The sequence below is a fragment of the Crocodylus siamensis genome, chromosome 7, assembly GCF_052110815.1.
Source record: "Crocodylus siamensis isolate JL-2025a chromosome 7, ASM5211081v1, whole genome shotgun sequence".
NCBI lineage: Eukaryota > Metazoa > Chordata > Crocodylia > Crocodylidae > Crocodylus > Crocodylus siamensis.
Window position 1 is genome coordinate 78,999,863 of NC_143401.1, and position 25,261 is coordinate 79,025,123.

Here is a 25,261-nt window from a genome sequence, read left to right on the forward strand (position 1 = left end):
AGAGAAAAATTTATACTGAAAAAATCCTAACACTTCTAGTTTTGTATGTGTTTGATAATATGTAATAAACACTCACTGGATTTGGTTAATAACATTGAGCAATTCTTTTACGAAGTTTACAGATGTAGGGCTTTTTTATTGCATGCTTCATCATGACAAAGTCCATTAGGACATGGAATTTTAAAATATCAAATTAAAATATACAAAGTAAGTGAGGAATACAAAACTGTTGACATCAAAGAACTTTTCTGAAGCTATTCAAAAATCTTATAATTTTGTATACTTGCTATTAAAAATACTGTTCATAGGAAACTGTTTAGACTGAGAGATATTCTTTGAGTTTATCCATGATTGCGTTCATCCTATCAGCTGGAATTAACATAACAGTCCTCAAAGGTTTCATTGGCACATCATCAAAAGACCATCTGCCTCCCAAACACGTGTCGCTCTCTTCTTGCACAGAATAGCTGAACTTCAGATGAGCTTTCTAAACAACAGAAATACATTAAATATGATTACAGTTAGCTTGAAAATTACTATTCATACCATCTGAAGTGAAATAAAAAGAAGATATCTTTCTACATATGCAGGACAAGTAGAAATTAATCAGTGTAACTAAAAATAGAGAATTCTATAGTCTCTGTCAGTGGGCATTGATTTCACATCACAAATTCTAAACAACTCCTATTCATTGTGTAATGCACATTGTCAGTAAGATATGTGGACAAATCAAAGCAAGGAAAAAGAAGGTATTACTCCTACTAGTGACTAACTGTGTGTGGCCCTGAAAAAGTTCAATATTACATAAAACCAACTTATTCCCAGGTGTTGCAACCAAAGTTTATGGTCAGCCTGTCAGTAGGCATTATGATGGAAGTGGGACTTTCCCTCCAGTGATAGATACATCAAGTGAAAGCCTTTGCCAAAAATATTACTCTTTTGCATAATAAATAAATAACTGTTTCTTAACAGTGGGCAAAAAACTACCAGACAATGGTAGTTCTTCAGCAGAAGAGGTGAATCACAGCAAGGACTAAAAGCCTGGATAAATGTAATTTACATAGAGCTCAGAGGCATTGTGTGGGGAAGCTGGACCAGAAAAGTACAGGTGTCAGCTTAACACAGAAAATGGAAGGAGCTTGCAGACAGGCTGTGACATGGCATGTATCTCTCCACTCACAGTCTAAAGTATTATTTGGGGAAAGTACATGCAGTTTTGGAGTTCCAAATATTAAAGTGTCCCAGCTTTCCCATCTGCAAACTGATGTGTGTAACAATTTCCTTTTTCAGGGTGGCATTAGGAACCTTAGGGTGATAGGCCTTAGACACAATTTTCAAAATGTCCTGGGTAATCTTCAGATGACATATGTCACTAAAAATGTTAAGGGCATTTTTCAAGTAAATTATTTTTATGAAGTTTATTATTTATATTTATTTGTCAGTTAATATGTGGTATAGATACAGATATAATCACAGTGATTGATTATATATATAAAAATCACATGGTGGTCTCTTTTTACGACCCTCAGAGATACAGCACTTGAAAATGTTAGTGAGCAAATGCACTCTAAAAAAAAGAAAAAAGACAACAAAACACACATCAATTAAGGAGAGAAGTAATATCTGAAACTTACAGGGAAAAAATAATCTAGGGTCCTACATTTGCTGGCAAAGGTGAGTTCTATTCTTTCCATATATTTGCTATATACTGATGATAGCTCAATCCTATAAATTCAACTTTGGAACAACCATAAAATTAATACACTTTAATAGTGGCAGTCTTCAAGAACAAGGGAAAATTAAATCTCCTTTTAACTGTAATTGTTTCTCAGGTTTGGCATACTAAAAGCTTTTCTTCCACTCTCTCAATTACATTTTAAGGACCAAAAACATAGCACAATGAACTGATGAGTGGAGACTGGGTTTTGTTTTCCTATTTACTCTGTTCCAAGTATCTGGCTCATTGCACTCAGCATGATTTTATAGCAATCTAATGAACGTTCTGTGTGACCAGAGAAGGATGCACTCAAAAAAATTTAATTTTTTAAATATACATTGTTAAAATATAAAATTTGCGTAACACAACATCCTTGATTTGTTTCAAATGATGTTTTATAACAAATACTAGAAAGGCTGGTTAGCAAGAATTTGGTGTCACCAGGTTCAGACCATAAAAACCAAGTTCAAAATGATAACTTGGATTAAAAATAAAGAGTCCTTAACAATGAATTTAGAATAACAAAACAGCTTTCTAGAATGAAGGATACTTGAAGCCTCCAACTAGAAAACATGACCTCCTTGACGGCACATGTTTTTTGGTCCCAGGGTCAGGAATACATTCCAATCTAGGTGCTAGAACTCCTGCTACAAAAAAAACCACCAGAAAAAAAAAAAAAAAAAAAAAAAAACTTGAAAGGAAAAATCCCTAACTTGCATCAAATTTGTAAGAGACTGTAGGCATGTTTCCTGTAACTCAGAATAAATGTTCCCACGTCAATGTCTCCCCTTCTTAGAAAACATGGCTGTGGTTCTAATAATGGCTATTTCACAGTGTACATTCAAGAGGTACATCATCAGTATCTGCATGGGTGAACCCTTGCCCCAGCCACATTTCACTTGGTTTATTCAGTTACCAGAGAGGAAGAATAAGGATCTAAAAACAGTAATAATGCTACAGAATCATGTTTTTAAAACTTGGAAAATGTGAAGAACACTGAAAAACTCCATGCATTTCAAATTACATTTTTAATTTGATTTTCCTGCACCCTTCCCTCCTTTCAGTTTGGCATGGGACCAGCAGAATTGTTCCTGGTTCCCTCAGGACATAAATAATTTTTACATCAGTATTTCATTGCTTGTTATTAGTGTACTTGTCCCAAATATGGTATAAATAACCAAGGGGATAGTGACATCCATTTGCTTGGATCTTCAGAGAATTTGTTCTGAAGAGGTTTTTTTTGTTTGTTTGTTTGTTTTTTTAAAAAAGGTACAAAAAGGTTAAATGGAGAGTAGGGAGAGGAACATAACACCAAAAGCAGAAGAGATTCACAGCTCTGAATTTGCCAAGTTTCTGGGGAAGAGGAATTCTCAGAGCATAAATCTGAGAGCATTAGAGAATTTTCAATAAAGCCTCAGTGGCAGTTTTTGTGAAGCTCTTTCTGCGATTGGGGGAAAAAAATATTACGTGAACAATGCACATGCGCTGAATCATTTCTCTTCCAAACAGTTATGCATCTGATTAAGCAAATACAAATATAAGACTACAATAATGGTACAATTTCTTCTGAATTGTAAAGTGTTTTCCCACCCTGAAAAGGGGAAAACTTGAATTGTTGTGCCATCTTATTAAACTGTCTACTCATGCTCTCTTTTTCTTAAGGAAAAAAAAAAGACAATGGAGATTTCATTCAAAGATCTCAACAATTGTGAAAGGTGTTTCACTCTGTTCAGACCTTACAGCATGGATGATGATTCGTCACTGAGTCACACTGAACACAACAACTGATCTTTCACTTGAAGCTTTGTCCATACCAGGCCTTTTTAGACATCTCCCATCTCCCACTGAATTACCACTTGTATAAATTGGAAAGTGGTAGAATTACTGTGTAGATAAAGCCTAGGCACCAGTGCTTTTATAATTATCAGGTCTTGCTATAAGTAATACATCAGTAAATTAGTACAAAAAGAGCAAGTGCCATTTTATAATCTGTATCTACAATAGTGCAGGTCTCAATGGCTACCTCAAGGCAAAAAAAGTCTTAGTCAAGCGTTAAGGCATGTTCATATCCTTTATTAGCAAATAACTTGCTTGTCCATCTTGCAATAAAATTGTATAAAAAGGAACTTTATTTTAAAAACATCATTTTGTAGCCTTTTAGTAATACTGCATGAGTCAGGTTTCCAAAATGGCTCAGTAAGAGAGGCATGGTCACTACTAAGAAACACACTAAATCAGAACCTCAATTTCTGCTGTAAAAACCCCCCCAGATATTTCAATTTAATGGCATTAAGAGTCTTTTACCTCATAGAAAAATTCTTCCTCTGCATTTGCAAACATTAATTCCTCTTTTCGCTGCATGTTCCCTCTCCTTTTAGAATTGCTTTTGGTTGCCTCTGTAAAGGACTTGCTGATCAGAAGGTAGTAGTAACACTTTCCACAAGGCTTATTTGTTTTCTGCATTTCAGCTAATTCTTTCCTAAAAAAAATGTATATTTACATAGTTATTATTTTAAACTTCCATGAGATGCATGAAGAAATTGTGTAATGTAATCACTATTAACTGCAGAATATTTACATTTTGCTCAGTTTTCATGCGGGTCACACAAACGACAAACAGTACCCTGCATTTATTGCAGTAATGTTGTTTAAAAGGTACTGCCACAGTTAACTACATTTAAAATTATCAACAGCAAAACTGATCTCCAGCTCCTCACAAGGCACTTCGTATCACAGAGCCCTCACTGAGCCAACACTGTATACTTGGGACTTAGCACACAATTAAACATACCCATTAACTACCATTCAGAGTAATGGTTTCCTCTGCATCCAGAGACTAGTTCAGTTCAATGATCTTCAGGTCATTAAGTTTTATTTATTTATTTTAAAAATATTGTTCCTTCCCAGAAACCCTGTCATGGCAAACTGCCTGACAAAGATGACTGGAGGCAGTTCCCTCTGGAGGTAGTTAACCACTGTCTCTCTTCCTTCCATCAGAGACTGTTGCTAAAGAACCACATGAAATGGTTTCACCTCTTCCTTGTATTGAATATGTTGCCAATGAAATTCTTGGTGGGAGAAAAGGAAAGTACAAAGTGGACCAAACAGTTTTCCAGGGGAAAAATGAGGCTTTTAAGACTTCACACCTAAGATTTCAATATTAAAGTCCCATTCAAATTCAGATTATTTCCCTAACAGCTTTGCTTACTTTTCTCCCACTTCATTCAACAAGATTCTGTGTCCTTAACATTGGACCCTGCTTGGAGACTAAACAATAAGGTAACCTTTTCCAGTCCACTTATTGCAAATGGTTCAGGCAGAGTTCATACCCATACAAATTTATTGCTGAAGCCCAAAGTACCATTCCAGGACAATCAGTGCATCTACATTACACAAAAAATACTGCAGGGAGCCATATCATTATTTATTACAATGATACAATTTTTATAACGTATTCTCCCAGTCTAGTTTTCAAAACAAAGATCAACTGCAATGAATACACTGATGCTGCTCTACTAGTATACGGCATAACTTTAAGTGATGATTTATTTCTTCAAGAAAATAATTATTAGAAGTATTAATAAATGTGGAAATAAACATTTTAAAAAAAACCCAAAGACCTTCTGCCCCCCGCTTTTTTATCTATTTCTTACTTAAATCTGCAGTATCATTCCCTTTCCTTCATCACATTTCCATTTAAATAAGATTTCTGAAGACATACAAGGAAAAAAAAATTACTATTCCAAATCATTTTAGAAAGACTCTTACTGAAGCTGCTGGTGCATAGGCAGAGCAATCTGTGGTGGTACATTAATGAATCTTTCACTTAGCAGGAAGCCCACAGGCTTAGTGGTGTCATTTAGGAGCTTATCCAGCTGTTCAACCATACTCTGTTCACAGTTCTTCTCACACCGACTTAGAATCAGCTCTTTAATTTGTTCAGCACACTGCGTACCCTAGGAATCAAATGGTATATTTTCTTATGTAAATAATTGTTCTGTAACATAAAGAACACTTGAAAGTGAATATTGAGAGTATTCAACAGGCCTGTGGGCATTTTCCTTCAGTGGTCTCTGAAGTACTGCAGAATTTCTCTGGAAGTTATTTGCCAGCCCTGAAGCTGAGGGCAGACCACAGTCATTAAAGAACAGTGCATCTGCAAGTTACCACTCAGCCTAACAGCCGCAAAGAAGGGAAACTACTCCGAAAGCTAAGACATGGCACCTGAAAGCATGGGTGGCCCACTTGTCTGGGTGCTAGCCAAGGAGCGAGAATGAAATTCATGCCTTACCAACTTCCCGTGCAACCTCAAGTCCTGAGGCATTGCAAAGCTCAACACTGCAACACCTAACTTCAGATGCATGGCTCCCAAAATGGAGCCTGAAACATTCTCCTGAACATAGCTATAGTATTGTCTTCATAAAACAATGTTGGGGGCAACCTTATTTCTTTTATAACACAGCTGCTGAGGACAGTCAAGCAGTTAGCCCTCTAGGACAGAATACTGGAAAGCCAGGTTTAATTCCCACTTCTGCCTGTGAGGATTCAAGCACACATCTCTCTGGAGAGTGCTCTAATCACTCAGCAAGAGACTATTCTGGGGTGAAAGTACAGAACCATAGAAAATAGGGCTGAAACGGACCATAAGAGGCCATCTAGCCCAACCACTATATATATATACTGTAGGAATGGATGTCTAACCTGCTGGTGCTCAACTTTTCAGCCCCACTAGCCAGATGGCCTACATGGGGCCTGTCTGAGGGCCAGACTGTGCCTTGGGGCCTGGTACCACTCCTCCTTGCCCTGCACACCAGAATTAGTCCTAGAGGTCTGGCACAGCTCCCTCCTTCCCAGGATTGGATCCTACAGGCCTGGAACTGCCTCCTCCAATCCTGTGTGCCAGAGTTGGGTCCTGAAGGCCAGTGCTGCCCCTCCCACCCTGTGCATGCTGGTATCAGGTCCCTGGGGGACCAGCACCACCACCTTCTGCCTCCATCATGTCAGGACTGAGTCCTTGAGGGCTGGCACCATCCTTCCTGCCTCCCTTGCACCAGGATTGGTTCCAGGGGCCTGGTATTGTCCCCATCCCCGCCCAGCCCTACATGCTGAGATTAGGAGCCAGTTCCAGCATGCATGTCCCAGTGCTTTCCATGGGATATGGCAGCAAGGGTGCAGTACCACTGCTCCCTGCCACCAAATTTCTAGACCCTGCAGGCTGGATGACATGGGGCTGCAAGCCAGAGGTTGAGCACCCCTGGTCGAATCTATTTTTAAAATTACATGCACACAACCCTGCTGCACAGCTACCGGGAACGTTGTCCAGAAACACCAAGAACACCCAACCCTGTCAAAAAGGGGTGGAGGGGTGTATGTGACTGTCCAGTTCCTGCTGTTGTAAGGACAGAAAATGGTTATTAAAATTCACTGAAGGGTACACAGAGGAAGGCAAAAATCCCCATTGTCCACACAGATCTGATCTGAGGAAATTTTTTTCCTGGAGTACTTGACACCTTTCCTGCTAAAGCTATGCAAAAAAGAATTCAGTGTTCAGAGCCACAAAGAGGGAGCATTATTCTGTAAACTAAGGCAAGGCAACTAGGTACCTGGATTCTAGCCCCTGCTCCAAGGATTGCTTAGGTACTTTGCAAAAACAGTACTTGAATATGCAGAAACAGTCCTTTGTGCAGACACTGGGATTCTGGACTCCCTCCCTTCTCAGGTGTGTGTTGGGAGGGACAACAGCTAGTCAGCCTGGGCATTTTATACACATACATTTGTCTGCTCTGATGCATCGGAACAGACTCGACTAATTGAGTCTGCTCCACACACAAGCTAATGTTCCCTGCGCTGTGTCGTATTCATCTGTATAAACAGCAAAATGTATGTCAGCACTGAGAGAATGGTGGTGGTATGCTTTTAAAACGTCTATGATGTGTTTTAGTTCAAAAGCAAGCTGCTGCCATTTTCTTAGCACTGATGTGCATTTCGTTGTTTATACAAATGCAAGCGCTACCATGCCAGGCACTTTTTAAAAGCACCCGGCACTGCGGTGCAAGCCTGTGTACAAATGCCCCCTAAAGTCTCTAATGGAATGGTACTTTCAGTAAAACAGGAAAAACAAAGCAGTCTTATACATTACCAACCAGAAGTTTACCAATAATACTGACCTTCCTTTCAGTTAAGTTTAAGAGGCTTATAAAGCCGAAGACCTCATCTGCATCATCATCATCATCATCACTGTCATCTTGAACTTCAGTTTGCTATTTAACAAAAGAAAAAGGAACAAACTCATGCTGATCTACACTTCTGAAATGCAGCCATTATTCCCCATTCACAAGAGTCAAAATACATTGTGATGATTAGGTCCATGGAGCCCCACCAGATGACCCCTAACACTCCCTCCTGGGTCTGATCAAACCCACAGGAGGCATGGCATATGCCAGACCAGCTCCGCAGGCAGGACCAAGGATGTGACCACATGTGGTATCTGCCCTGACTGGTCCAGAACTGCACTGCATGAGTAGGCATATGCAGTGTGGATTCAGAGTGGCCAGAACAAGCACTGCATGTGGTCCAGTGCAGAAAAGGGCACATAGCTCAGATCCCATATCAGTCAGAGTGGATGCTGCATTACATGCAAGGCCCGCCCTGGCAAGACTGCACCATGTGCAGCACGAACTCTGGGAAACACACTACATATGGGGGCCATCCCAGCATCTCCGGGACTACACTGCACATGGTGTCTGCTCCAGCCAGTCTGGGACCAGCACTACACACAGTATTGCATGCAGTGCAGGTACTGAACCGGCTGATGTGGGTGCCACGAAGGGCATGGTTCACAGAGTGGGAGCCAAGTGTGATGCAGTCTGGCCTGGGAGGCACTGTGTGCAGCCCAACACCCACTCCAGACTATCTGGGATCCTTAACACATACAGCATGGCTTCCAGACTGACTGGAGCAGGTGCTGGATCCAGTATGCTGGGAAAGGAGGGGAATTGATGGGTTGGATCCAGCCTGAGACCAGCCCTGCACCACTCATCCAGCCACAGCGCTGGATGAGTTCAACACTCCTGATTTAGGGAATCTACATACATACAATTTATGAAATCTGGCTTATGTTATAAAATCCCTGTATCACTAAATACTTCTGAGTACTGAGAAGGTACTATTTATCATCGGAACTATGTCATGTGTCTTCTACAGCAAGGACATTTGAAGGTCATTACATTTTGATAGCTCCCATTTAAATAGGGATAACAACAGGTTGGCCACAGGCTGGGTTATACCAGCTTTCTCCAGCTTCCTTCCAGAGACCTCTAAACCAGAGAACAAACACACTTGACATTAATGCTAGGTCTTAAAATCAAAAGAGCCACAGAGACTTCATGGGAGTGGGAAAGGGGTAGAAATAACCCAGCAGGACTCAGAAACAAGAAAGTTGGGTATGGGAAAGGAAGTATTTTTTTTTGCTTGCTTGTAATTATTTTCTTCCAAATGGAGAACCAGCTAGAAATTATAGTTGTGCTTAAATTTGAGTCGATTTTAAATTTTGGGGAATCAAAATAAAAATATGTAGTTTAAATTAAAATTCCCGCTTCTGCATGTCTTACCCAATACTATTTCCAAACCTGTCCATAACTAAAAACAGAACTGAAGTTTTCTTCAATATCTTTAAAAAAAAACAACCCCCCCCCAAACCTCCAAGACTCCCCACTTGGTTGAAACCAGCCATGAACCATGTAAAGTTTCAGCCCCACACAAGAAAAAAATTCACAAAGCTATAAGGAAAAGAAAAACTGGAGTGTGTAGCAGGAGATTATAAATAATGTTCAGTACAGGATTTTTTACTGTAAGTGTTATACTACCATCACAGGTTTTTCTTCAGTTACACACACAAACACACACACACACACACACACACACACACACACAAAGCATGGTTAGGCTGCAGATTGGAATAGTATTGATGTTAAGTAACACTAGATAGAGGGAACACAGGATTGAACCCTTATCATATTAAGACCTGCATTCACACCTCTACTTTGCCCTCTAAAAGGTAGGGGTTAGAAGCACCTAAATCGCCAGCTGTTTCTTGTTGCAACAGATCTAGAATTCTTTGCAACATATTTATCACGAAAAAACACATCAGCAGTTCCCTTCCTTTGTACACAGCAAGATTGGAAGTCACCTTACCTTGATAACACTCCCAATGGGATTCTGTTGTATCAATATATCAGCCAGCTCAGCAGTGTTAACAGGAGCCTTTAGAAACAGCTAAAAAGAACAATTATAATTTTATTATTATTATGGACTGTTTTTTAAACCTGGGATCCTCCTCTCACCTCCCATGCATTCCCTTCAGGCACCTTTTGTGCACGTGTGAAAATATTGTTAAGATAGTGTTGAAGAGAAAGATGAAAATCTCTATTACAATCTAAGTTCTTACACCCTCTTCTTCACTAGTCTTAACTTACAGTTCCATTCAGTATATTTACTATTTTCCCCTCTATCCCAGGTATAGGATTTAAGACTAACAATTCTAATCTTTCCTAATTCCCCTCAGCACCCACTACACTAATTTCTTCAAGTCACTTTACTTGTGGCTCTTAATATTTGCTACTCCTTCAATTTTACCCTGGTCTGCCAATGTTTGAGAATGTTAGTGGTTCTTCTTTTGGTTAATTTAAAGAGAGGTTTGAATCAGTCACATTGGATACAGACAAGTATTCCTTTTTCTTTTCTTTTTTTTTGAGATGCAGTTGGTCAACCTTCTCTCCACCCTCAAAATCCAATGATACCTTACTGGGATAGATAATAGGAAACAACATTGCTTAAAGATTAAAATATACTATATAATGTTAAAAGTGCAGTTCCCTAGTTTATCTGGAAATATTTCACAGACCACAATTTGGGAACCACTGCATTTAGGCAAGTGCCTATTATTTATATGTCAGTTTCCTGGGACAAAGTAAAGGTCTGTATCAATACTAATAGTGGTTACTGGCGACTCAGCAGAAAGCTTAAATTGGAATTTATTAACGGGAGATATTTATTTAGCGAATATCAATCTACGAAGGCAAGCCATGACAATGGAGATAGAGTTAACAAAAAAAGTCACAAAATACTGACTGTACCTGCTGCAGTAATTTCTTTATACCATTACAGTCATCATCTGATATTGAATGCGCTTCAAATTCAATATTCACTTCCTGTGAAGAGCAAAAGACAGTGAGCATCACACACATGTCCGACAAGAAGAACTATAAAAACAAAGTTAAGCTATGTCATTAAGTAAAAAGGAATCAATTTCAGAAACTTCTTTTAGCACAAGGCTGTCCAACTGGCAGCCTGCAGGGTACATAGGACCCCTAGAGGGTTAATACACAGCCCATGAGTTCCCATGGAGCTGGGAGGAGGCTGGAGTGTTCGAGCTGCACAGCAAAATCGGGCTGCTCCCACTGCAGGCAAGCATCTTAAAACAGCTGGAGCAGATACCACACATGGTTCGTGTCCTGGCTCCCGCACACAGGGCTAATCTGGTTTGTGCCACATGTGGTGTGAGAGTCAACTCTGGACCCAAGGGCAACACTGAAGGCTGGATAATAGTGCTCTGTGGGCCAAATCCGGCCAGTAGACCTGATATTTGACACCCCTGAACTAAAGCATTTCAGTCCTCAGGAAGCTAAGCCAGGGGTGCTCAACCTCTGCCCTGTGAACCAAATGCAGCCTGTGGAGCCATTGCATCTGGTCTGTGGGGCTCCCCACAGGCCAAGAAACTTGGTAGCAGGGAAGTGGTGGTGACTATTAATACAGCTACACTCCCCCCTGTCAAATTTCCAAACCCCAAGCTTCCTCCAGCTGGTAGGGGCCAGCCCAGGCCAGGCTCCAAACCCCTCCCCTGTAGGGCCAGGCCACACCTCCCCTGCTTCTAAATCATGGCTAGGCTATGCCCCCTTCTCTACCTGGCCATGCTCCTTTTCCCTTCTCATGGGGCTAAGCCACAACCCCTTCCCTTTCTGCAGGGCCAGGTTGGAGCCTGGACATCCAGGCTGGAATACAGCCCCTTCCCTCCGTGGGCCCAGTTTGGACCTGCCCTCTCCACCTCCCATGGGGCTGGGCCAAGTCCCCTTCCCTCTTCACAGGGCTGGGTTAAGCTCTTTTCCTTTGCAGGGCTGCATTGGGACCAGTCTGGCCCCTGGCTCCCTCCATGCTGCCAGATGGTGTCTACTGTGGCCACACAGGAGCCAGATTGGGAACACCACCTGGATCCTCCCATATATGTCACAGTACAGCCTACTGCATGTCCCTACTCCAGTCATGGCCAGTCTCTGCTACTCCAAAGAAAGACAGAAAAACACAGATTACATCTAGCCGATTATGCATGAATTCTTTCTTGATTTCTGCAAATGACCAGGTGAAGCCACAGGTATTTAGTTACAGTCACTAGCTCATTGATGAGCTGCATTGTGAGCCTGTGAGAGTAACATGGCAATATTTTTCTTCCTATGGACCATGATAAACATGAGGACTTCAGACTGATAGATTAAACAGCCAGAAAGGATCATGACAGGTATTCATGAGCCCCCTACCCCACCTCCCAGGCATACCAAGAGCTAAAGAATTTCTTCCAGGAGCCATTTTAAAGCACACCTGGCTTAATTTCAACTTCTAGCCTTTGGATTTTGTTATTCTTTTGACTAATATTCAAAATATTGCTAACATTCTCAAATAGCTTTTCCATGTACACAAAGCTACACACAGAGAACAAGCTACTTTTGAAGCTTCTCTTCAGTAAGCTAAGCATGTTGAGCTGCTTAGACCTCAAATTTAGGAATTGCTTTCCAAACCTTAAATCGCTTCTGTGGACCTTCTCCAAATGCTCATTAGCATCCCCATGTCCTTCTTGTACATGGTCTGTGGAGCCACATTCTGTGAAGCCAGTACTGACCAGGGTATTCTAACAGTTAGAGATACATTAGTCCATATGGTATCGGCACTGATAAAAGGACAATTGACATTATTAGCAATCAGCCTTTTTTGACTGGTGTGGCTGATAATATTGCTGATAAATCCCACAGGCATGCATGCAGCATGCATGTGGCCAGCCTGGCAGTTTGGAGAGCAGCATCCAGCTGGTAAGTCTGTTGGCAGGGGGAGGGACATGGGGAGGGGGACAGAGGGTGGGGCACAGGTTTGAGGCCCTGTGATGAGGGAGGGAGCGCGGCTGGGGCAGGTGCTGCCCAGCCAAGACAGGGTACAGGACAGAACTGTGAGCAACTTGTCCATGGGGTGGGTGGGGTAAGCTCCTGTCACTGTGCACACCCCTGGGGGAGGCATGGGGGGGGCACATATGCCCCACAGGTCTGTGCACGGGACAAGGGCGAGCTGCCTGCTGGAGTGGCCCCTGGGCTTTTCTCAGCGGGGGGGGCTGGGTCAGGGCTGCACTCAAGACAGGTGGCAGCAGCGCTGGGAGCTGGGCTACAAGGGGGTGGGGAGCTTCAGCCACCCCAGAATTCACTGTAGCCCCCCTCCCAGTGCTGCTGCTGCCACCTAGCCCAAGTGCAGCTCCAGCCTGGCCCCCCTGCTGGAAAGAGACCAGCACTGTCCCCAGGTCCACCACAGTGGCAGCACACCTTTGTTCCATGCACAGACCCGGGGGACACCTGTCCCTCCGTGCCTCCCCCAGGGGTGCACACACTGCCAGAAACCGCCTTCCCCACCCCCCAGATGAGCTGCTTGTGGCTCTGTACTGTGCCCTGGTTGGGCAGCGCTTGCCTCTGCCCCAGCCCCACTCCCTCACTGCAGGGCTTCGATCTGCTCCCTCCTCCTAACAGACTTACCAGCTGGATGCTACTCTCCAAGTTGCTGGGCTGCATATTGGCAACTGGATCAGCTGATATGGTTCATTAATAATTGGCCATTAGTATTGGCCCAAAAAATCTTTATCAGTGCACCCCTACTAATAGTAATCTTACAAACTCTACATCAGAAGGCAAGATCACTTTTCTACTTCCAATTTCTTTTTGATATGTTCAAGGATCACATTAGCTCTTTATTCCAGCATTGCCCTGAGAGCTCATGTTGAGGTAACTATTTTTGATAAACAATAAATACAAACATAGGAATGAAAGGGGCCACCTGGGCCATCAAATCTTATTTCCTGCATTCACTAATGCATGGAAATCTGAAAATGCTGCTTGAAGACCTCACATACATGATACTCAAAACATCAACATTTTTTGTCCAGGGTTAGATTAGAAATAGCCTCCATTGTTGATACCTCCCCTTTAACAACTGTTAGTAAGCTAGTACCATACGTGTTGTTATTTCCATATATGAGCTTCTTTCCATAAAACCATGCTGACAGGCATTAACTTATAGCCTCTAATTCTCTATTGACAGAGTCTCTATTCTTTTATGTGGGCTCAACATCAGGTGATCTGTTCTATAGTTTTCTGGATCAGTTCTTTCACCTTTCTAAAATATTAAAGCTACCTTGGCAGACCTCCAGTCCCTTATGGTCTCTAGCTTCCCAATATTTGGTCAAAAATTAACAATGATTCAGAGAGCCCATTAGCTAGTTCCTTTAAAGCTCCTGGTCATAAGTTATCTAGGTATGTCACCTGAAAATGTGACAGATGCCTCATATCCTCATTTATTATGGATGATAAACCTTTATTCCAGTAACGACATATGGACAGCCAGAGCCTCCTGCTTCATTCCGACACAGAACAGAAATAACTGCAAAACATGACTGCCTTTATATATGGCCTTTGGTATTTCATCAGCTTCTCTGACTTCCCGCATCAGCAGAAACCAGGGTAGATTTGCACCTGATAGACTAACCAGCATGTGTGCAGGTTTGTGTGTGTGCATACGTGCACACACACACATTTGTGTACGTATGTATGTATGTAGCACAAGCTTTCATGGGCTGAAGTACACTTCATAAGATGCTACGAAATGAAGAAGAAAGGAGGGGCAGAGAGGGAGAGATGGGAAACATGCAAGCAATACAAGTTTCCCTCACTTTATGTGGTAGATGCATTCCTGAAAAACTTCACATAACTCAAATTTGCGTAAAGGGAACCCACTTTACAAGGTAACACATAGGGATATGTTCTAAGACCACGGAGGTGAGGGAGGGAGTGGGGCTGGAGCTGGGCAAGGGACAGGGCTCCTGCTGCTATGTGCACCCCAGGATCTGCACACAGGATGAGGGCAGGCTGCCACTGCAGGCTCGAGCCAGGCACCACACCAGGCTCTTCCTGAAGGTGGGGGTTGCGCTGTGCTGCTCTCAGGGTGGGCAGCAGTGGCGCTAGGAAGGGAGGTTGGGGGTTTATGGCGAATTTTGGGGTGGCTGCAGACCACCCCCCCTCACATAGGCCCTCTCTCAGCACCACCACCTGCTCTGAGCACAGCACTACCCAACCCCCCCACCAGGAAGAGCCCAGCATGGCCCTCAGCCCCAGCCTGCAGCGGCAGCCTGCCCTTGCCCCACACACAGATCCGGGGGCACTTTGTAAAGTGGGTTCCCCTTATGCAAATCTGAGATATGCACAGTTTTTCAGGAATGCATCTACCACACAAAGTGAGGGAAACCTGTATACGGAACCTGCATAAAGCAAGGGAAACCTGTAAATCCATACCCTTATCAGTCACTTCCACCTACATGATGGCTGCAAACAGGAAGGATATAAACCGTTTTCCAACTGTTTTCTTTCCACCTGGAAAGACAGTTAAGTACAAACTATGGAATCTTTATCTTTGCAGGTTTTTAAGAGCAGGTTAGACCCATCTGTCAAAAATGGTATAATTAGAAGTGACCTGGACTGGATAACCTCTGAAAGTTCCTTCTAGGCCTATTTTCTGTAACTATATTAAGTGCCATTTGTCTCCTTCCCACCGCCCTTTATACTTATACAGGCAATCCTCGGACTTATGACACAACTGGTTCCTGATAACTGCGTCTTAAGTTGAAACGTTGCAACTTGCGACCAATTTTCTCATAAGAAACAAAGTTATAAATGTTATAAATGGAGGATTGGCTCCTGAACCCTATTTTCACCAAAAATACCCCAGAATTTTAATAATCACATATTATTTCTAAAAATAATACTGGCTAAATGAAATGCTTAACATACGTTCCTCAACTTGAAGTCACATACGAAAACATAAACTTTTCTTCTCATTCACTACAGACAAATTTTTAAGAATCAGTCTTGAAATTTGGGCACAAAGCATCGTTCATTCTATGTCTTGAAGTAGACACATGACTGAATAGCCCAGGGGGTCAGCAACCCCCAGCACATGTGCCAAGCATGGCACACGAGACCATTTTGCTCAGCACACCACCACCAGCCTGAGGTCTAGGGAGCTGCTGCCGCCACCAAGCTTGGGCTGCTCCCAGCAGGTGGCTGGGAAGCTGCAAGCAGACTGGGCTCCATAGTTGGCAGCAGCTACCCAGAGCCTGGGTCAGTTGCAACCAAGTGGCAGCAAACATTTGCTCTGGGCTCCGGCATCAGCTCCATAGATGTGTGCGCGCCTCGGAGCAAATGGTGTAGAAGGGGCCTGAGGCAGTGCAACTGTGGCCTCTTCCCTGCTGTCAGCACAGAGCTGATGACTGGGTTTCACCTGTTTGTAGCCAGCCTGAGGCATCTGCAGCAGGCAGGCTGCAAACTGCTGTGCCAAGCTCCACAGCCCCAGCATCAGCTCCACGCTGGTGGCAATTGCACATGCACCTCAGAGAAGACAGTGGAAGGGCCCTATCTCCGCTGTCTGCTCCGAGGAGCACTTGCCGGTATGGAGCTGATGCCAGAGCACAGAGCAGCTGTTTGCAGCTTCCCGGCTGTAGCCAGCCCAGGCTCTGGTAGCTGCTGCCAACCACAGAGCCCAAGCTGCTTGCAACAGGGCTTGCAGCTGAACCCACCTAACTCACACCTGCTGAGCCCAGCCCTGACCTAACCCCCTACCAGGATGAGGATGGCACTGCCCCTTGCCAGGAGCACTGTACCTTTTGCGGGCTTAGCTGTGTGGGGTGGGTGGTGGTTCGGCAGATGGGCAGGTTCCAGGCCGGGGCCTCGGCCAGCTGCGCTGCAGCCTGGGGGCAGGCTTCCCAGGGAAGATAGGGGCTCTGGCAGGACCAGGGCATTGTCAGGTCAGACTGTCCAGTGGCCCAGGAGCCTGGCTCCATGTGTCCGCGCATCTGGTTGTGTGTTTGTCTGCCTCTGTCTGGTTCTGTGTGTACACACGTCTGGTTCCAGATGTGTGTGCACGTGTCTATGCTGAGTGTGTTCTGGTTCTTTGCGTTTGTGCACATGGTTCTCTGTGTGCGTGTGTCTGGTTCTCTCTCTGCTCTCCTTTTTCTCTCTCTCTCCTCTTTCTCTTATTTGCCTCTTTTTTCTCTCTCATTGCAACATGCTCAACAAAAAGGAAATACACAACAACAAAGGCAATATTTATGATTATTAAATATACTAATATGCAGTATGTCCTGCCATGTACCCCAACCCCCCACCCTCATTTTGTTTTTCTGGCATCCCAGCACTCTGGCACCTTCCAAGGTAGACCTTGTGGGTTTTTTGGCACTCCAGCCAAAAAACGTTGCCTACCCCTGGAATAGCCAAACAGGAGTCTGCTATCAAACTTCACTAAATGTAGCCACTTGTGCTCCCTGGTAAATGCAGGACTGTCCCTCGTTCTCAAAAAGATCATTCAAAACACAACACATTGTAAGACATGTATGCTTCTTGTACAAGCCTCAACATTAGACTCCTCCATGTCTCTTTTCATCTTCCATTCGCTGAACAACTCTGAAACACACAGCTATTTAGCATGTAATTAAACAATTATTTTCACTTATTCAAACATCCAAATAAAGGCTTCCTTAATCCAAAAAGCAGAAGGTAAAGAGAGTTTTTCAAAATGAGTGAAGGAATGGCATGTATTATCAATACCCAGAGTGCAAAATTTCTGGTTTTATGGCAGAAGGCAATCAAGCCCTTCTAAGGATCAAAGATCTTCAAAGCAACACAGACCAACAAGTTGGTGGGTAGGCACTGCTCTGAAGGCAACTGATGATGGGCTCTTAGCATGGAACACAACACCCAGAGCACAGTTCAGGCGTAGATGGGCCTCAAGTCTTTTTGAACTTTTAAATGTTTGTTTTCTGTTTTGGATTTTATTTTAATTCTATAAATTGAATGAAGACTACCACCAATCTGGTTTTTTTTCTTCATTAATATAATCTATTAGCGTTTATGGTGCATGCCCCTTCCAGCCCTAAACTTCCGTGAATCACTTGCTGGTAAAAAAAATGAAATACTTTATGATATTTTAAAACACAAAAAACATGAAAACATAATTAGATTTGAACCATTGTACAAATACAGCCAGGCTAATATGACTATGAATATGCTGACCCCACCATTAACAAATGAGAGGAAGGCTTTCCTATTGCATAAATCCATATCAATGGGAACAGGATTATAAAAATTCACGCACACACCTAGCAAGACAGAGCTTTAGGTAATGTCACTAGGAAAGAACTAGTATTCTTAATTCAAGTTAGCTAACACAAGTTAAGTAAGGCTTTGTCTTCTCTAAAAGCACAAGTATTTTTTCCTAATAAAAGTTAACTGACTCAAAGTAAAATCCTAGTGAAAACCAGCCAGTTTACAGTTTTCACCCTGGTCAGCAGTTTAGGTTAAGAGGTATGGGAAAAGCTAGTCTTTATCAGTTTAGCTCATGTGAAAACTTCCTGGATTTGGATTTTAACTTAAGTTTAATTTAGTCTTACCATTTCTTCTAGAGAAGATGAGGCCTCAGTGTTTTTCTCTCTGCAGAGTTCTAAAGCTAAGCACATACCCAGGTTTGTGCAATTATGGGTGTGGACAGAAGTAATCTTTAAATCACTTCCAAGCATAATGGTCTTTGTTTCAAAACAGTACTGCTTCAGTGCAGGACACAGAAGTCCCTGCAGTGCTCCACAGCTGGCTGTGCTTCAAAACTGTGCCCTTCCAAGCAGGGAGTGCTACAGAGGACTGTGGGGATCTGCTCTCTTTCAGAACCCCTCTCTTGCCAGAATCCAGATAAAGGGGCTGGCAGCCCATGCCATCCTCTTTCCTGCAAAACCAGAAAGGTACCTGGGGATTGTGGCCTGGAGAACTGGAGGATTCTCTAACTCTGGGTGTCTGGGGGCTGCTGCTGCTGGCACTGGGAATGGAGAGAGCAGGGCAGCGCAACAATGGCCAAGGGAATGCAGGGGGTAAGTTACCTGCTTCTGGCTCCAGCAAGGAGGGAGAGGGCTGGGAGTGTGCACAGTCTGTTCCACTCTACACCCCTCTCCCCCATCCTGTGTTGTGGGGGACGGGGACGGGGAAGGGGAAGATGCATGGAGTGCCACTGAATGCTGGAGGACCCAAGCATCCCCTGTTGTACACTAGTATATACAGTGAAGTGCTTCACAACAGTACCCAATTCAAAATGGTACTATTGTGCAGTGCTTCAGCTACTTTTTAAACAATTTCAAAGGGCAGGCATATTTGCATAGAAATCAGTGGAGGCATCCTTTGCGAGTTCCTTCCACCCCTTTCTGTATTTTTTAAGAAAGAAAAATTAAAACAAAACCTCACATGATCCAAGCAAAACCTTCTTGAAGTAGTTGACTCACACCTCTAGCTGAATCCATGTAGGCAGACCATAGATACAGGTTTGCCCACATAGAACTGACTGGCCTGTTTGCTGTGCTATGGTTCTCCTGGTGGGCCTAGTCCCACTGAACTTTAAATCTCCCTTAATTTGCACGGACACACAGAGCCAGTTGGCGACACAACAACTGGTTTCTTAGGACAACAAATGTGAAAACAGGGATGGGAGTGCAGGTCATAGGTTTGTAATGAGTACTCCGGGGGGGGGACACTGAGCAGAGCACACCAGCCAGTGCCCACTGGTCCTCGAACGAATCCAAGGAGCCAGTAGACATCACCCAACGAAGCCACTTGAGGGACAGAAAGATGGCCCCACATTTACCAGGAGTCTCCCCAGCAAGAGCCTCCTTCCTGGTCAGGCGGCTAACTTGACTAGGGCCAGGAGGAGGTTGACAAGAAAGTCCTGGGATGTGGTAGGGCCACGGAAAGGAAATCAGTAAGCGAAAAGGTACGGGGAGTAGGGAAGGCAGAACCCCAGCAAGAGGTTCTTGAGGGGCTTCAGCTTGGTGCACCCAGCATCTCCCTCTCCTGACAAAAGGGGCAGATGTTGGGGGTGTCCATAAAACACCCGATAAAAGCCCGTGGAGATGGTTCTATGGAGGAGCTACCAGCTGAGGTCCCCGATGGCTTGTAGGATCTCGTAGGATGTCCCGCCACTTGGTGTCCAAGCGGGATGTGAGGCTGGGTGGTGGACTGTTCTGCGTATGATTGTGCTAGCGCTGACGGCTATGCCCGCTATAGAAGTGGACCGGTTTGCTATCCCCCAGCCTGCTGAGGCGGGGCAGGGGGAGCGCTGTGGGGCCTGCCAGGACATGGGCCCCCGGAGGCGCTGCAGAGGGGAGGGGCTGCAGGATCTGCAGTACTAGAGCAGACCGGGAGCTTGTCCCACATTTCTGAACTTTAGGGAAAAAAAAAGAGAGGTTTTCCCAAGATTAGCAGCACCAGGCCCTTTACATGCCTGGAAAGCAAAAGAAACCTTCCCCCTACAACCCTCCACAGTCCTCTGAAAGAAAAAAGTAATTACATTAACTCTCCTATTCCAAATGGATATTTCTCAGGGAACTTACACCTCTGCAATCACTTCTATTGTCTGGTAAAACATCTGCAAAGGGAAAGTGCAGAAAGCATCACCGTCCCATTGCTGCTTGCTACTATCTCCTCTTCCTCGCTTTACTGAACCCATTTTGCATCCCACCCCACGGCACCCCCGCAGCGCCCAGGGGGAGGATTGCTATGCCTGGGAGAGGAAAGATCCTCTTTAAAAGCAGAAACAAAACCAAAGGGCAGCTCAAGCAGTGGAAAGAGAAGGGAGAAGCGACATTCCCTGGTCCCCAGCTCCGGGGTCTTAAAGCACTTTGTGAAAGAAAGAAGTGTCGTGCTCCCATGCCTCCCCCCGCCCTTTTTTTTTTTTTCCTTTTAAAAACTGGAAACTGAGGTATGGCTCGGGGAGTTCGTCCCATCCCCACCTGTGGTGGGCGGAGATGACAGAGGGACCAGGTAAGGAGTGATGGAGAGGGAAAGAGGGGCCAGGGAGGACGCGGAAGGGGGATGGGAAGGGGGTCTGGGGAAGGGCACTAGGAGGCCCGCGGCTCTCGCCAGTCACCTCAGGGAGCGTCCCCTCCTCGGAGTCCGAGTCGGAGCCGGGGTCGGAGCCGGGGTCGTCCCCGCCAGGCTCGGGGGGCCCCGGGGCGGGCCGCTTGGCCCGCGTAGCCATGCCGCTGCCGCCGCCGCCGCCGCCACTCGCCAAGCTGCGCAGGCGCCCCCGGAGCCGGAAGGCCGCGGCGGGGCCCGGCCCAGGTGAGCGCGGCGGGGCGCGGGGCTCAGGCCGGGCCGGGCCGCTACAACGAGAGGCCGTTTAGGGCGCGGGACGGCGACAGGCCTGGGGCTTGCTTGGGCGCAGCCTTTGCCGGGGCTGGGCTTGTCGGCCTTAGCAGCGCTGCACCGGCCCTTCCGGGATTGCCCCCATCGGCCTCGCTGCTATCCCCGCCCTTGGGTGACCCCGGCCTTCCTTCATCTCCTCCACAGCAGCGAGTCCCAGCCCTGGGTGGGACTCGCTGCTGTGGCCCGCATGGTCTGGGGTGCAAGTGCCATTTGCAAGACCGGCCTGGAGATTTTAAGCATGAATCCGCGGTGTCGGCGACGTTCGGGGCGGCCTCGGGCTTCCCAAGCTCCTTTTGCTAAGGAAGACCGGCGCTGCCACTTTTCTGTAGTCAAAAAACCAAGTCGAAACAAAGAGCTGGCGTTTTCTGAGAGGTACCTCGAGCACCAAAAAGTTGAGAGCCGCTGCTCTCAACGGTGCAAGGAAACGCTGGAGGGTGCCTCGGTTTGTGCTTCGAATCAGGCTTTGTTTTATGTGGGGACCTGCCAGGTTGGGACTATATTTACAATCCTCTTCGTGAGCTCAGAAGCTCCAAAAATCCTTGCAAAATGCAGCAAAAGATGCTGGAGCCGTCCCTGCTGCTTTGAAGTTGTCGTTTATTAAAGGAGAACGGTATTTACCGTTTTACCGTTCCCTGTTTGTTCCCATTGGCACAAAGAAAAGTAAACGAAGCGGAGCTGGAAATCGAGTATGAGAGAGGAAATGCGCTGAATGCTATTCAAAAGCAATTCCTAAAGCAAAATTAAACACTCCCTAAGCTTGAAATGTTCACTAACTTGAAGAGGCCAACTGTATGTATTGTAAGACAAAAGAAAACTGTGGAGTCAAGATCACTGACATATGAATATACCCATAGAAATACAGGTATCAAGAGCTAAAACATGTGAAATTGACCATTAATAGGCAGTAGGGGTGCACCCATACAGATTTTTTTGGCCAGTACTGGTAGCCAATTAACAACCAGCCATACTGGCTGATACCAAACTGATAGCTGATATGCAGCCCAGTGGCTTGGAGAACAGTGTCCTGCTGGTAAGTCTGTGGGGGGGAAAGGGTGTGGGGGGGCAGATCGAGGCCCCCACAGTGAAGGAGGGAGTGGGGCAGGGGCAGGGCACAGGACAGAGCCACTGGTGGCTTGTCTGGGGGACGCAGAGGGTGGGGGTGGCTCCCAACCACCGCATGCACCTTTGGGAGAGGCATGGGGGGCACATGCCCTCTGAATTTGTGTGTGGGGTGAGGGCAGACTGCCTGCTGCAGGCTTGGGGCCAGGGGGTACACCAGCCTCTTTCAGGTTGTGGGGGAGTGGGGCTAGGCCAGGGCTGCGCTTGGGGCAGGTGGCAGCAGGGTGGGTGGCGATGCTCAGATGTGGGATACAGGGTGGCCTACAGCAACCCCAAAATTTACCATAGCACCCCCCCTCCCAGTGCTACTACTGCCCACCCCGAGCACAGCCCCAGTCCAGCCCACCTGCTGGGAAGAGGCCAGCACAGCCCCTGATCCCAAGCTCACAGGCAGCCTGCCCTCACCCAATGCACAAATCCGGGGGGGCATGTGCCCCCTATGCATCCCCTGGGGATGTGAGTAGCAGCTGGGAGCTGCCTACCCCCTACTCCCACACCCCCCAGACAAGCCATCCATGGCTCTGTCCCACATCCTGCCCTGCCCTGGCTAGGCAGCACCTACCCCTGCCTTATCCTCCCCCATCCCCACTCTCCGCCCTCCCCCATGGAAGGCTTTGATTTGTGCTCCTGCTCCTTTCCTCCCCCATGCCTCTTCCCTCCCCACAGGCTTACCAGCAGGATGTTCCTTTACAAGTTGCTGGGTTGCATTCCTTGCTGCACGCATGCTGTGGTTGTGAACCTGCAGGTGGCATTTATCGGTGACATTATTGACTACACCAGCCAAAAAAGCTGATTGCCAATAATGACAATTTTCCTTTTATCAGTGCTGATATGGTACGGATCGATAAATCAGTCCACCTCTAATTGGCAGAGAAAGATTCTAGTTCTGTTAATTCATATATTCCTTTAAATGTAAACGTAAAGGAAAAGGAAACCCTTCTAATATAATTTCCTGTCACCTTCTTTCTTTTAGACCAGCGGTTCCCAAAGTCTGACAGATTGTACAGGACCAATTTAAAACGATACAACCTTAAGTACTACCAGCACATTCTTGTCATATAAAGTAATTATAATAAATCTGTTAATACATACCACTGACAGGTTGTCTGCGTATCACTGATGATACGTGTACCACAGGTTGGGAACTGCTGTTTTAGGCTGTGTCTATACTAGGAGTAGCTAATGCTTTATCAGAAAAAAATATTCACATAAGCTCTTGTAGTAGGGGTACACCTATGCCATCAAAACTTGCTTTGTAGCAGCATAGTAAAACAATTATGCTTGCAGAAATATGTGGTATAGACTTGGCCTCATCCCTTGGCTTCCCTGATAAGTCAGCTAAGTAAGGATACTAGTTTTGATGGTGATTTTTTGTGACAAGACATCTGAGTGGTGGGAACTATTCTCAGATCACCAATACTTAGATCACAAGACCACCAGTATAAGGTACATAACTGATAAACCATGTTTAGGTCAACTGGAGACCTAGGGGTGAAGGATACCTTATTTTCTAATGAGTTACTTTACAGATCTAATTACTATCCAGCTGTGTAGTTGAGAGAGATATATCAACACAGATCTTTGAATAAAAGTTCTTGATATTTTTTAAGGTACCCAGGACACCTCAGAGCAGGGGTGCTCAATCCAGAGTCCAGGCCAGATTCATGTCCCAGCATCTCATCTAGCCCATAGGGCTCCCCCCAGGTGTATGGGGAGCTTCATGGGCCAAGGCTTGATCCCAGCACAGGGCTGGGCAGAGGTAGTACAGAGCTATAGAGCCCCATCCCCACATGCAGGACTGGGTGGAGGTGGTGCAAGGCCCTGGGGTACTGATCCCTTTGCACATAGCCTGACAGGTGGTGAAGACCCGGGAGCCAGATCCCTGCACACTGGCCCAAGTGGAGGTGGCATAGGGCCCTAGAGTCCTGCACATGGGGCCAGTGTGAGGCCAGGCAGAAGCAACTTGGGGTCCCACAGGCTTATTCTGGCATAAGGGGCTGGGTGGAATCAGTGTGGAGCCCTAGGGCCCTGATCGTGGCATGTGGAGCCCAGCAGAAGTGGCACAGGATCCTGAGCCCCAATCTCAGCACATGGGGCTGGGCAGGGGCAGCTTAGTCTGGATCTGGGCATTCAGGCCTGACCCTAGGGCATGGGGTCTGATCCAGCTCGCAGACTGGCCCTGTGCCACTCATTTGGTCCATTTTGCCAAAAGGTTGAGCGCCCATGCCTTAGAACAGTGATGCCCAACCTTTTTGCCTTGCAGGCCAGATAGGCAGTGCCAGGTCCCTCAGTGGGCTGGATCCAGCTGATGGGCCTGATCTGGCTGCGGGGGCTGGCACAGTCCAACCTTGATCTGTCTGCTGAGAGGGTGGAGCAGCCCTGATCCCATTTAGCTGGGGGGTGTGGTAAGCAGGGTGGAATGGCCCTGACTTGGCTGCGCTGTGGGGAGGCAGTCCCAATCCAGATGTGCGTGTATGTGGGGGAGTTGGCCCTGATTTCACTGTGTGGCAATGTCCCAGGCAGGGCTGGGCCTGGCTGCAGGGAGCTTCCATGGCTCCCCACTGCTATTTTTTCCAATTGATGGGGGATGCCTATGGGCCAGATGTTATGGCTCTGCAGGCAGAAGGTTGCGTGAGCAGCCCTGGCTGAGAGAGTTGTTTCTAATTCATTTCCCGTTCTGTTCATGACTGTATAGTCCGTCCCTCCATTTGTCAACTGAATAGCATTCAGTGACAAATACAGCAGTTACTTAAATAGAAAAGTAACATTAAGAAAGTGTAATAATTTTACCTGCTTCTAGTAGGTGTAAACAGGGAGAACCAGCTAACTCCATGGA

At 45.7% G+C, this 25,261-nt stretch overlaps 2 protein-coding genes across 6 annotated transcripts in view; one reads left to right on the forward strand and one right to left on the reverse strand.

Moving 5' to 3' along the window:
• Window positions 1–115: 115 nt before the first annotated feature.
• Window positions 116–21,162, reverse strand: BCCIP (BRCA2 and CDKN1A interacting protein). Its single transcript, XM_090058521.1, has 7 exons — window positions 21,029–21,162; window positions 10,852–10,926; window positions 9,911–9,991; window positions 7,885–7,977; window positions 5,486–5,673; window positions 4,022–4,196; window positions 116–487 (listed from the first exon to the last, which is right to left on the reverse strand). Exons 1-7 carry the CDS (start codon window positions 21,137–21,139, stop codon window positions 317–319), a joined length of 894 nt encoding a protein of 297 aa, XP_089914647.1. The 5' UTR covers window positions 21,140–21,162; the 3' UTR covers window positions 116–316.
• UROS (uroporphyrinogen III synthase) overlaps window positions 20,536–25,261 on the forward strand; it is a 49,512-nt gene continuing 44,786 nt past the window's right edge. For 4 of the 5 annotated variants that reach the window (XR_016443663.1, XR_016443664.1, XM_090058524.1 and 1 more), the window contains exon 1: window positions 21,083–21,222. The gene's annotated coding sequence lies outside the window, so the exon portion shown is untranslated. Of the gene's footprint in view, window positions 20,923–21,082; window positions 21,223–25,261 lie in introns of those variants that run through there. The other variant, XM_090058523.1, reaches the window with a different exon arrangement.